Source organism: Amphiura filiformis, chromosome 20, assembly GCF_039555335.1.
Source record: "Amphiura filiformis chromosome 20, Afil_fr2py, whole genome shotgun sequence".
Taxonomy (NCBI): domain Eukaryota; kingdom Metazoa; phylum Echinodermata; class Ophiuroidea; order Amphilepidida; family Amphiuridae; genus Amphiura; species Amphiura filiformis.
In genome coordinates, this window is record NC_092647.1 from 53,748,307 (window position 1) to 53,761,018 (window position 12,712).

General features: G+C 35.1%; 1 protein-coding gene across 1 annotated transcript in view; it reads left to right on the forward strand.

The window, feature by feature from the left end:
• The first annotated feature begins 2,471 nt into the window (after positions 1-2,471).
• The window catches only part of LOC140142003 (atos homolog protein A-like), a 46,037-nt gene continuing 35,796 nt past the window's right edge, over positions 2,472-12,712 (forward strand). The window contains exon 1 of the mRNA XM_072163906.1: positions 2,472-2,716. Coding sequence (XP_072020007.1) covers positions 2,701-2,716 — 16 coding nt within the window. The 5' untranslated portion in view covers positions 2,472-2,700. The remainder of the gene's footprint in view (positions 2,717-12,712) is intronic.

Sequence of the window (12,712 nt, forward strand, 5' to 3'; positions counted from 1 at the left end):
AAATGGCTGAACATTTGGAGGAAGATAAGGATGCCTTCTCTCGCCCACTCTCTTCAGCACCTTCATGGAAAGTTTCATGTCTGGGGCTCAAGATCTAGCAGCGGCTCTAAATTTAGGAGGATGAAACAGATAAGTTTTAAATAAAAGAAAAGAATGAGGAATGTGATACACGAACGGAGTGGCTGGGGGTGTAACACTGATATAACGGATCCGAAAATTCAGCGGTTCTAACTTTTAGAGTAAAACTTTTTTGGGGATAAATAAAAAGGGTAAATCCAACCATGACTGTGTCGGTATTGGAAGGATGACTTAGCCAGAAATAGACGACTTAGCCGGCAATGAACAAGAACTGAAATCCTTGATGGATTGTTTACGTGGGCACATCGTTTTGCTCCCCAGAATTTTGAGATGGTGGGTTTTGGGACTTAGCATGATGCAGTCATGTGTACAGTAGAATTCACCACGAACTTTGCAGGACTTAAACCCCCATTAAAAGCTATTAAACCAAGATAACACTCATTGAAAACAGCTCAACTGATTAAATCAGATCTTCTCTGGTTGTGCACATGTGTCTGTTTTATATGTGCGGTATCGCAATGCACTGGTATTATAGCTTCAGTTGGGTAACCGATTATAAAGGAAACGCAAGGAAACAATGGTATGTGGACCTTTGTTCACGAAATGAGACAATGGTCTGCTTTTTGTTAACCAGATCTTGAAAATGAGCAACATAATGATTGTTGACTTAACACGGTTTGGAAATAATTTCTTCATATTTTTTGGTGTTATCTGTCGTTTACATATCCTTCCTAAAACACCAAAGTACGCATATTTCCAAACATCTAAATTAGCTAAAAATTTAGGACATGTTACAAAACTATATTTTCTAGAATTTCAGAAGAGTACTTTTAATATCATGCAAGAAGAATAGAGCACGAAGTGCGATATTGGCCGGTTATATTTCACCGTCACAGCGACGTTAACTAGGCAATGTACTATTACCTATAACATACACTAAAACACCAAAGTACGAATATTTCCAAACATCTAAATTAGCTAAAAATTTAGTATACATGTTACAAAACTATATTTTCTAGAATTTTAGATGAGTAGGCCTACTTTTAATATTGGCCGGTTATTTTTCACACAGCGACGTTAACTAGGCAAATCCCCATACTTCTAACGTACGCTATTTGTAGAGGTCACGCGTCAATGGTAAGAGCACTGTGTATTGTGTATAGGAAAACGGACAAATTTTCTTATTATTTATTACATGTGCATATACTGCAATTCAAATTAGGCCTACCCCAATGTTGAAAATTTTCAGTGAATATAATTATAGCAATGACGTTACGCTAATGAGATTACGTAATTAAAAGTACTCTGATTGTTGTATGTTTTGAAAGATAAAGGTATTTGTTATTTATAAGGCCTAAATAAATTTTACTTGGGTCACGCCTAATTTGTGAGATATCCGTCAATACAAGTTAAAACAAATTGTCAGTTTTACCAAATTTCCAGAAATTCTTGGTATAGGACCCATTCCAAAATTATGACTAGGCCTACTGTGAGGCCAACTATCTTTGCTGTTTTCCGAAAATTGGCCCAAAAAAATTGGTCGTTCGTAATTTGAAAAATGTGATAATTTTTGTGGTGTTTAGCGGCAGTTTGTTCTGAGTAGACGTATTCCTTATTTTTAAAAAAAAAAACCCAAAAAAACAGCACTAATTTTTAGGATTAAAAAATATTATCATGTTTTGCTAAATGAAACAAAGGCCCCCGGGCAAAGGGCTATCTTTAGTTCTAACTGGCAGTTCTGGCAAATATCTTTTCTAATCAATTTCTAAATTACATTTAATACAATTTTTAATTTCAAATGTAATTTTTAAATTACATTTAATTTTTAAATACATTTAATATTTAAAAATATTAAAAGTAATGTGCAAACTGATAGCATATAGGCCTACATCAAATTTTGAATGCTTAGACTTGAATTTTGTGATGTGACGGGTTTTATTTTGGCTCATTTTCCTGAAACTGCAAAACTATCTAAAACTATTCAAATTTAACTTTTATTGCTAGTTGAGCTGACTAAAGGATTACGAGAATTAAGCCTGTTTCATTTGGCAAAACAGGATAGGCCTATTATTGTTTTAATCCAAAAAAAATGGGCTGTGCCTATCGTAAAATGGGTATCATCATCATCATCATCATCATCATCATTAATTCATACATAATCATCATCATGTGTCTCACAGTTTATACGAAAAAATATACGAAAAAGACTAAAAATATGGAGATTGACTCTCAATCAACAAGAATTGTTAAGTTGCATGGGTCACCCATTGTAAGAAATTATACCGGGTAGAGCGCCATCGTGAATAAAATTGTTGTAACTTTTGGAAACTAATTATTATTCATGATATGTATGTAAATTTTCACCTTTGACACATAACCAGCTGGCGGTCACGTGAACATAACTAGGTTCCGCCGAGCTGGGCAACAAAACGGCGAACAGATGATTGAATGTCAAACAGCACATCAACAAACTACTGATTTTTAATTCCATATTTACCAATTCAAATGTACGTTTTTTGCCAAGAAGTTGTGTCCAATATGACGAATGACTTTGGCTAGACCCATTTGAAGAGATTAACCAGAGAAAAACGTCCCGCGTGTGTGTGAAAAGACGAAGAAAACATGCAGTCTGCTGTTGGTAAGATTGAGAATTTTTTGTTTTCAAAATTGTTACGTGGCTGTGTGTTTACATTTTTAATTTAGCGATTTCTCATCTGTTTTGTGCAGGAATGTTTTAAAATAGACACGATGTATGTAGGTTTTAATTATTTCAAATGTTTTTAGTTAAAATTTGTGATTTGATTATATCATTTCGGAAAGAAATTCATGTTTTTGGCGAGCACGTCATAACGTTTATATTTTCGTTTGTTGTGCATGATGACACACACCCAGGAAAAATATGTCATCATCTCATTCATCGTGTTCGGTCTGGGTGTGTAATATTTTCAATCTTTTCCCTCAAGATGAAACTTGAATATTTCAACATGACAAGAAGAGAATGCTGTGTGGATTGACGTTAAATTTTGTTATTTTCAAGTTAAAATATAATGATGTAACATATTGTTTTGATCGGTATTTGTTTTACTATCGGATTTTAGTCGTTCATTATGCATGAGCCAATTCGGGGTCAAAAGATACATTATTCATGTTCACGGGCCCCCGTCATCTCGCAGCTGACTGGTGTGTTTTGTATCCAAGGGCCCTGGAACTGGAATCGATTTACACAAACTATAATAAACATAAAAAAAGGCAATTAAATCAATAGTACCTTTTGTGACTTTTGTTTGTGTTCTGTCAGTCTCCCCCGCCAAAAGAGTACAAGTATTATTATTGTTTAGGTTTTGTGTTTATACTTTCAGACTTCAAGTGGGCATATTTTAGTATTAAAAACTTGGGTCTTGGTGAAGTAAAATTTTTAATATACACGTAACGTATCCGGTTTCCAAAATGATATCCTGTTTCCAAATGAAAACTCAACTTGTCAATTTAATTTTTTGTTGCTTTGTTGTACATAAATTTTTGTTTGTTTGTTTTGTACATTTTTGTTACTAAATGTTAAGTGATGTTTAAAATTATGTTTATGTTTTAAATGTAGCTGGTACTTGAATGGTTTTAAGACTGAGACCATATGGTAGAGCTGCCAACTTTTTGCAATTGCTAGGAGGAGTGAGATTCCAGTTGAGCAACTGTGATCAGGGTTTCTACCATTTTTCAGACCAAAATTTAAACCATGTTATGATTTTTTTCCTTATTTTTGGACTTTGATTGCTGAGATTGATAAATATATGCAGCGTAACTCAATGTATGATTAGCAAATGTGCAAAAATACAATTTGCAAAAGCAGCACCACCCTTAGGGTTATCGCGACAGTTTTCCAACTGTCTAAATTTATTATAGTATAATAATAATATTTATAGTAATACAGTAATAGATCTAAAAAACACCCAATTGGGCAGATAACCTCTTAAAAGTAATTGACTTTCCTTTTACACAGTGATCAATATTATTTTTTTTTAAATTCTAAAATGTGGTGTAAAATTTATAAAACAAAATTTATAAACAAAAAATAGTGAACTATTATTTGGTGCTATACACTATTCAGCCTGGTATCCAGACAACAAAAAAGTGCACATGCAGTTGTTTCCTGTCAGATAGGAAGGAGATAACACCTTGTAAATTACAGGGTGTTTAATAGTTAAAAAGATTAATAGAACATTTTTAGAATCAGTGTTGCCAAAACTTTTCAGCACCAAGACACAAAGCATTGACTTGCCAGGCCACTGTAAAGGATTCTCAAGTAGCCCAATGTTTTAGCTTTAAAAAGTGCCCAACAGCGGATATTTGGGCGGATTTACCCAATTTTGGAGCGCAAATCACCCAATTGGGCGGAAAGCACTTGACTTAAAAACTTGTTAATGGTACTTTATGGGAAGTTTAATACTGATCGATCAATAAATGGTCACAAAACCCATTGTAATTTGGAGTGCCAGTGTTCGATTTAGAGGGGTTTTACATGCACAAATGCATGTAACTTTGGCTCTGTGCATGTAGAATTTTGCCTGTGCATGCAAAATTTTGTGTTATTCAGCCCATTTTGAGGAAAAAATCAGTGTTGTGCATGTAAATTTTATTTTCTAAATCAAACCCTGATTTGGAGCTTCAGAGATTCAAAACCTTGATAAGTCTGCTTTGTTGAAAGAAAAATACATATATCATATGTACGGTATGGTATCAAATTACTGCCACGTCCTGAAACTGGCAAAAGTAGCACAATTTTAGGCAAGTAGCGGCGTGCTTTTTTGAGTAGCAGCAAGTGATCGCCAAGTAGCCCAATTGTGCCCCTAAGAATGCGTCTTTGGCATCACTGATCAGAATCAAACTTATTTGAGGTGATCCGTATTGATTTTCAGGATCTGTATCTCCTCAGCTAAGTCACTAGTTGAATGTCTGAATGTAAGTTGCATTTTTGGAACTGGATAGTAGGTATGTAATTCATCATTGTAATTCTCTTGTAATTATTGATCAGACCGCTCTGTAGGCCCTATATATTTTTTTTAATTTGGGCTCACAAATCAACACAATAGGGACAGTAGAATCAATTGGTAGATCAGGAGAGAGAGAGAGCACTTGATTGAAGAGTGCACTCAACATCAAGTTTATGGTCTCCAATTATTGGTCTAGCTTTTGCACTGTATGTCTGTACATATTCATCATAACCTTTGACCAAATTATATCATTGTAGAGTGTTTTGCCTTAGAAACCTTCTAAGGTTTTCCGAGAGGTCATGGAAGTTTGGGTCAGACGTTATTTCTTTTCAGGCTGCCGAATGTGGTGATTTTTTTTAACCATGTCCATCAGCGGACAGAGGGTGATTTATTTATTTATTTTTTTGTCTCACTAGTTGGCTAAGCTTGTTTCTTAAAACAAACCTTCCATGCCTACACTGGCCCCTGGAAATCAAATAATATTGGTGCCCTTAAACATGGAGTGATTACCTGCACTAATTTCAAAAGGTGCAACACGCTTCAGAAAACGACAGTACTTCATTTTATCATACCATCAAGTAGTTTCCTGTGTTTTCATTCAATGATAAGCGCTCCAATTTACTGATGATATTGTATCATGTCAGATTGTCAGTTGTGACCGCTAATTTCAAAATAAAGAAAATAATAAGTAATAATTAATAATTATTTAAAAGTTACCTCGTGCCTTTTTTAAAACATCTTTAAACAGTAAACTAAAAATAAATTGTGTAAAGCTTATATAGACAGGCAAACTGAGCTAGATAAATGAAAGTGTGGTTCCTCTATACTATAGTATACATATGTACATACAGTAATAATCTGCTTTAATATGTGGGCGTGGTGGAATTTAATATTTTGGGTAAAAATCAGGTACTTCATCATTACATTAGACATGGCATGAATAAAAGTTTTAGCTTGCATGCCAGGCTAGCTTGGCTTAATACAGTTATGCATGGAAGATCAAAAAGGAAGTGATCACTAAGAAATTGATTATGTGACATGCTTAGACATGAGGGAGGAAATGGACTTCCTTGAATATTATTAACAAAAATGTCAACACTGAGTCTGCATGATTACTTATAGAATTGTGATCCTTAAGTTGCACATGATAAACCTATTATAGGGTTGCCAAACCAACGATTTGGTAGCCCAGTTGGGCAACTTCTGAAGATTTTATCCATGACTTCTGGATCCCATAGAAACCATGGTTAAGAAAAAAATTAGGTGGCTTAAATTCAATATTGGCTCTTGCAAATTCCAGTTAGTTTCCTGTCCCATAGAAACCAATGGTTAAAAAAGAAATATATTGGGTGACTTTTGGGTGCTTAACAAAGTACTTAAAAAATGGCCCAATATATTCATCCATCATCATCGGTGTGCATGCCATCATAGACTGTAAAAAGAAATGCCATGTTTCAGACCATGATCCAGATTTGCATGGGCAGTTAATATTATCACAGTTTGATTGTTGTCAAGGTTACGGTTCGCTATCTCTAAGGTTCGCTATCTCTAAGGTTCGTTATCACTAATTACGAAAAAGGTTCGCTATACCTAAGGTTCGATATCACTAATTTTGAAAAAGGTTCGGTATTTCTAAGGTTCGATATCACTAATTTTAAATAAGGTTCGCTATCTCTAATTTTAAATAAGGTCCGCTATCACTAATTTATTGAAGGTTCGCTATCTCTAAGGTTCGCTATCACTAATTTAAAATAAGGTTCGCTATCTCTAATTTTAAATAAGGTTCGCTATCTCTAATTTCAAATTAGTTTGTTAAATAAGGTTCGCTATCTCTAATTTTAACAATCCCGGTATCCATAAGGTTCGCTATCTCTAAATTTAAATAAGGTTCGCTATCTCTAAGGTTCGCTATCACTAATTTCAAATAAGGTTCGCTATCTCTAATTTTTAAATAAGGTTCGCTATCTCTAATTTTAAATAAGGTTCGCTATCTCTAATTTCAAATTAGATTGTTAAATAAGGTTCGCTATCTCTAATTTTAAATAAGGTTCGCTATCTCTAATTTCAAATTAGAGATAGCGGACCTTATTTGAAATTAGAGATAGCAGACCTAATTTAAAATTAGAGATAGTGGACCTTATTTAAGATAATTTAAAATTAGAGATAGTGGACCTTATTTAAGATTAGTGATAACGAACCTTAGGTATAGCGAACCTTAATCGAAATTAGTGATAAAGAACCTTAGAGATAGCGAACCTTAATTAATTAGGGATAGCGAACCTGAAACAAAATTAGTGATAGCGAACCTTAGGTATAGCGGACCTTCATTGGAATTAGTGATGACTTAACCTTAGAGATAGCGAACCTTCAATAAATTAGTGATAGCGGACCTTATTCAAAATTAGTGATAGCGAACCTTATTTTAAATTAGTGATAGCGTAACCTTATTTATAATTAGTGATATCGAACCTTAGAACTAGCGTAACCTTATTCTAAATTAGTGATATCGAACCTTAGAAGTAGCGGACCTTTTTTTAGGTATAGCGAACCCTTTTCTCTATTACAGATAGCGGGATTCTGATCTCCATAGACTTTACACGTTAGTGATAGCGAACCTTAGAGATAGCGAACCTTAGAGATAGCGGACCTTAGAGATAGCGGGATGTCACCGTTGTCAACTGGGTGGGCGCTTATTTGTAGGGGCAGGGGAAAGAATACGATAGTTTTGTGTCTCATAGAAACTAATGGTTAACAATGGTTAAGGATGGTCTTAACCCTGGAATTATGGAAACCTTTGGGCCTCATAACTGCTAAATTATTGGTCTAAAGTTTTTAAAGTACGGGTATACATACCGTATTGTCTCTATTAAACGCTCCCCCTCTAATAAATGCCTCCTAATATTTTTCGACCAAAATGCATAAAATGCAGACATATTCATGCTTCCTCGAGTAAATAAGCTTACCAATTGTGATCAGATAACCAAAAATAGCATTGCAACCCTGAAGTAAAGTATTAAAAAAAAACAATAACAATAAGATTAGTCCTTTTCAAGTGTTTTTTACTGATATTTTTTCCCCAAATTATTTTGGACCAAGTAACAAAAAAATTCTTAGATAGTTGGTCAAATTTTAAAAAAAAAATTAAAAAATTGGTCCTAGATATTTTTTGTTACGTGGTCAGAAAAAATTTGGGCCAAAAAACATGTTTTGGGGGATTTTCTCCAAAAATTATCATTTTTGCCCAAATTTGACTTCACATATGAATTCATCAAATCTTTGCCATTCTAAATGTATACTTTAATATACTTTAGGCATTTATTAGGCCTAAACGTTTTCATAATTCCAGGGTTAAGATCCCCCTTGAGAGAAAAATTGAGTGACCTTTCATTTATTTGACCCACTATTTGGGCTGGTTTTTTATCAACCCGATTATAGGCACCTCGCCTCTAGCGTGACACCTAAACATTGCACAAATCAAAGACAATTTGCAGGCCAATTGTTTTAATGGCAAAAGTCGCTGAAAATGGGCTAAAATTACTGTTTTCCACACAAGCTTTAAGTCACAAAATTATAGGTTGCACAATGGAAGTTCAAACTTTGCATTCTTCTACCAAATTAAATTGGAATGATGTGACATTTCATACACCCTGCTACATTCTACAATTATTGCTTTCAAAGTACAGCAAATTTAAAACATGCATGGAAAATATTTAACTAAATTTTCAAAGAAAGGAAGTGTCCCCTTAATTTGAATTTGAATAAAGCACCCCTCCCCTCCCCTGTCCCCTGGTGAGAGGGTAGGTGGGCTATATTAAATAATTACACTGCGTATTTAAAAATAATTACAGTTTTGTAAAGATTTTAATGGAGTAATTGAGTGTGTGTTAATTTGCAATATAAACATACATCTAATGTATGACAGACATTCATACACTTAGAATACCGGTACTGGTCAACTGTTCATGAAGCTTTGTATACATTGGCCTATTAAAATATGCACACCAGCACAGTAACAGGCGTTCTTAGCAGGGCACAACGCAATCAGTAATTGAACCAATTGTAATATTTGAGTATACTACTCACTCTGACGTCATACATACAACCCACATCAGCTGGGTTCTCTCTGCATGTACGCCATCGTGATAGTGTTGGCTTACCTGGGTAACATAGGATTCATTCATACGTGTGCAAGGCTCATCCTGGTACCTGCAATTGCAAAAATTATAATATATTTCCTATTCAACACTCTCTTATTTTTATTTTTAGTACAACATATATATTTTAGTATACAAAATGATTACCAATTAAACCCACATGAAATGGACAATTAAGACTGCCACATGAAAATACAAAAAATCCTCATAATTTCTCTCTAGGGATTTTTTTGTTGGGCCACTTTTAGATGTGTGTAAAATTTTTAGCTCAAGCACTGCATTATGAGCCCTGTGGTATTATTTTTTCACTGTTTTGAATTACACATTAAAGTCCGGGATTAAAGTCTGAGGGCTTTTAAATCGCAGTTGAACTGCGAAAATAAAAACCGCATGAAAATTATCCACTATGCAATACAGGCAGTTTTTTTCTGCAAATTATGTGGATTTTGATTCAAAAAGTACAAGTATTTTATGATTTCATGTACAATAATTGTCTGCCAAGATATGTACACTATGCTGTATTTATCATAGAGCTATTTTTATCTCAGTTTCAAACAGATTGCATATTTAATACTGCATTAATTATAATCATTGGCGGCGCCAGGAATTTGTTTCGGGTGGGGGCAAAGTGAATTTCAGGGGGCAAAATCAACAAATTTAGTGCAAAATTGCCGCAAAAAGTGGAAATTGTCATAATTTGGGGTTTTACTGGGGGGCAACAGGGAAAAGAGTTCTGACTCATGGAAATATTCCCCATGCCCCCCCTCCTCCTGTGGTGCCTCCACTGATTATAATTCTGATTTGTTTTCTTTTACACAAAGCTATTTCAGCTCATTTCTTTTGATCCAACTTTTACTAGCTAGAAATACAAGAGTTGCTTACAGATCCAACATATGAACACAAAGCACTGCTGTGATTCTAAATGTCAGCCATAATCATTCTAGGGGCTTGCATTATTATAAGCTGCATGCCATGAACCACCAATCACTTAAATATAAAACCTTTTCAAACTGCAAATGATTTGTACATAATATGCTTTTACTTTCAAGAGCGAATTTGGAATTCTTTGTTTGCATTTTTTTTTTTTCAAATAATTTACACACATTCTGTACTTTAATTTGCTGTTGCGTGTATCATGACATGAAATTGCACATGAACGTGCACATGTACAGAGAGCAATACTGTTCCAGTAGCTTGACTATGAACGAACATACTGTATCATGGTATCCATTTTACTTACAAAAAAATTTCCCAATGCCAAACAAAGGAGGTTGAAGAAGTGTGTAAACTTTAAATTGTTAATTTATCAAATTTATAAAAATGGCAAACAGAAAATAGTAAACTCTGATCATATTCATGAAATCCTTTGAAATTAAGAAATGATGTAGAAAATGTGTAATATTTTTAACTGGATCACAAGTACAATCCATAATAATACTGACATGATAAGTGAATAAAAAAGAAATGTCAAAAAGAAATAGGTGAACCACAACAGACAATAAAATGAAATCAAAAAACATACGTACATTATAAAAAAATATTCAAAATTCAAATTATGCACACAAAAAATTGTACATGCATGGTGTTCCAATTGAATCAAGACTATTTTTAGCAACCATTTATTATTGTTACTGTGTGATAGAGGAGGACTGTTCTTGTTCAGTGCTAGTATGGAGCGGTTCAATATTGTAATTTTTAGTAGGAGGCCTGGTTTAACGTCAGCTCTCAGGCATTGCAGGCACAGTGCATGTTTGTGTGTATTTTTATTGAATTAGCATATCAGATAAATGCTTCATTTGCTCTTCTACGTGGCTGCTTGTAGACTAGACCTCCTGCTTTAGATATGCTACATGTATTTTCAGGGCTCAGTATTTGGAGGCCCAACCAAATACAAACACACACGCTTTAATAACATTTTAAAACAAACATACACCCTCATTTGCCTCTGAACATGGATGCAATTTTTAGGACTTTACAAATGGGGACATCTAAATCCATACTCAGTCGACATACTGAGGATGTTTTCTGTCATTTTTTTTTTGGTGACATGTTTGAAATTTTACCTGACGGTATACATAAGGTATACATGATAGAGGATGTATTCCCGAAGTATGGTATGCATATAAACATGCAATTGTGAACATTTTGCAGACCTTGAACCGTGGACGATCCCTCTTTGCAGAGAGCTTGTTCACTGTTTAGATTTTAAATGTCATGGATGTGTGTCCTCATTTGCCAGCAAACAACTTAACAAGCACTCAAGCAGTGTTTAGAATTTTTAGATGCATGCAATATATTGGCACTTGCCTTTTTTGGTCGGGCCTGTGGACACCTAAAAAAAAAATTGTAGAATGTTTGCCTAAAATAAAGCACATTTCAAGACCCGCCTTTTGTAAACGCATGCTCTGTACCCACACACCAGATAAGTCTGCAAACACACCCCACACAACACACACACGCAGAACACACACACCTATTAGTAAAGACCCGGCAAATGAGGATCTCGGATTTATGCACATTGGACGTGGACTTTTAATACCTGAAACTCCCAGGCTTGCATGGAGCTGCCATTCCCAAAATGAGGTCCTCCCTACAATTGTCTCGGTCCCAGCCGGTTTGTGTTCCTCCGTCACTAAACAAACCGTCTGGCGACAACCCTGAAATGACAATCGCTGATTGGTTAATGGATTTCCAAATAAAACTGTTTTTAATTGGCTATAGGACGTGACTTGTGTAGGCCTAAGTGACACTAAACATCATAGACCCTCCACTATTTGTAGTCTTTGTAGATACCGCAAACGAAAAATGTACGCTAGCTAATAGCAGCCACTGAGGCGCTGATCGTCTGATATCGCCTTTCATGTGCGCGACTTGCAGCGCGTACTCACGTACATTGTGTGGATTTATGTAACCGCATAGCTGTCCATCAACCACTGCATGCGCCGAAGCCCAGCGTTGATTGACAGTAAAATTTAACACCAGTATTTATGGCGTTGATGTTCAGCCAATCAGAAAAGACGTACTATGAGGTTGTCGCCAGACGGTTTGTTTAGTGACGAAGGAGTACAAATCGGCTGGGACCGAGACTATCCCAACAAATGCATGCATGCACAAAACAACACATTTTTGTTTTTCATATTTTTAAGCAACGTATCAGAAGGCTATTACAAATTTTATGCAGTAATTTAAAGCCTGCATTATAAAAGGTGTATGCACACACAATACACACTTTGGGCTAACTTCTTAAAGATGACTGTCACTAGGATCTACAACATGCTCATCTATCAGGGCACATTTCTTTAACCCCAATACAGTTGCACATTCATGGAATGACCTTTGGAAATTTGGGTACACAAACTCATACTCCGCAACTTGAGGTCAAATTTTGCTCTCTGATTGTTTAATTGAGGTTATTGAACTATGGCATTGGGATGAGGCCATTGTGGTCCATAGTGTGTGCAAAGGGTCAATACCGGCAATTGAAACATGGCCTTA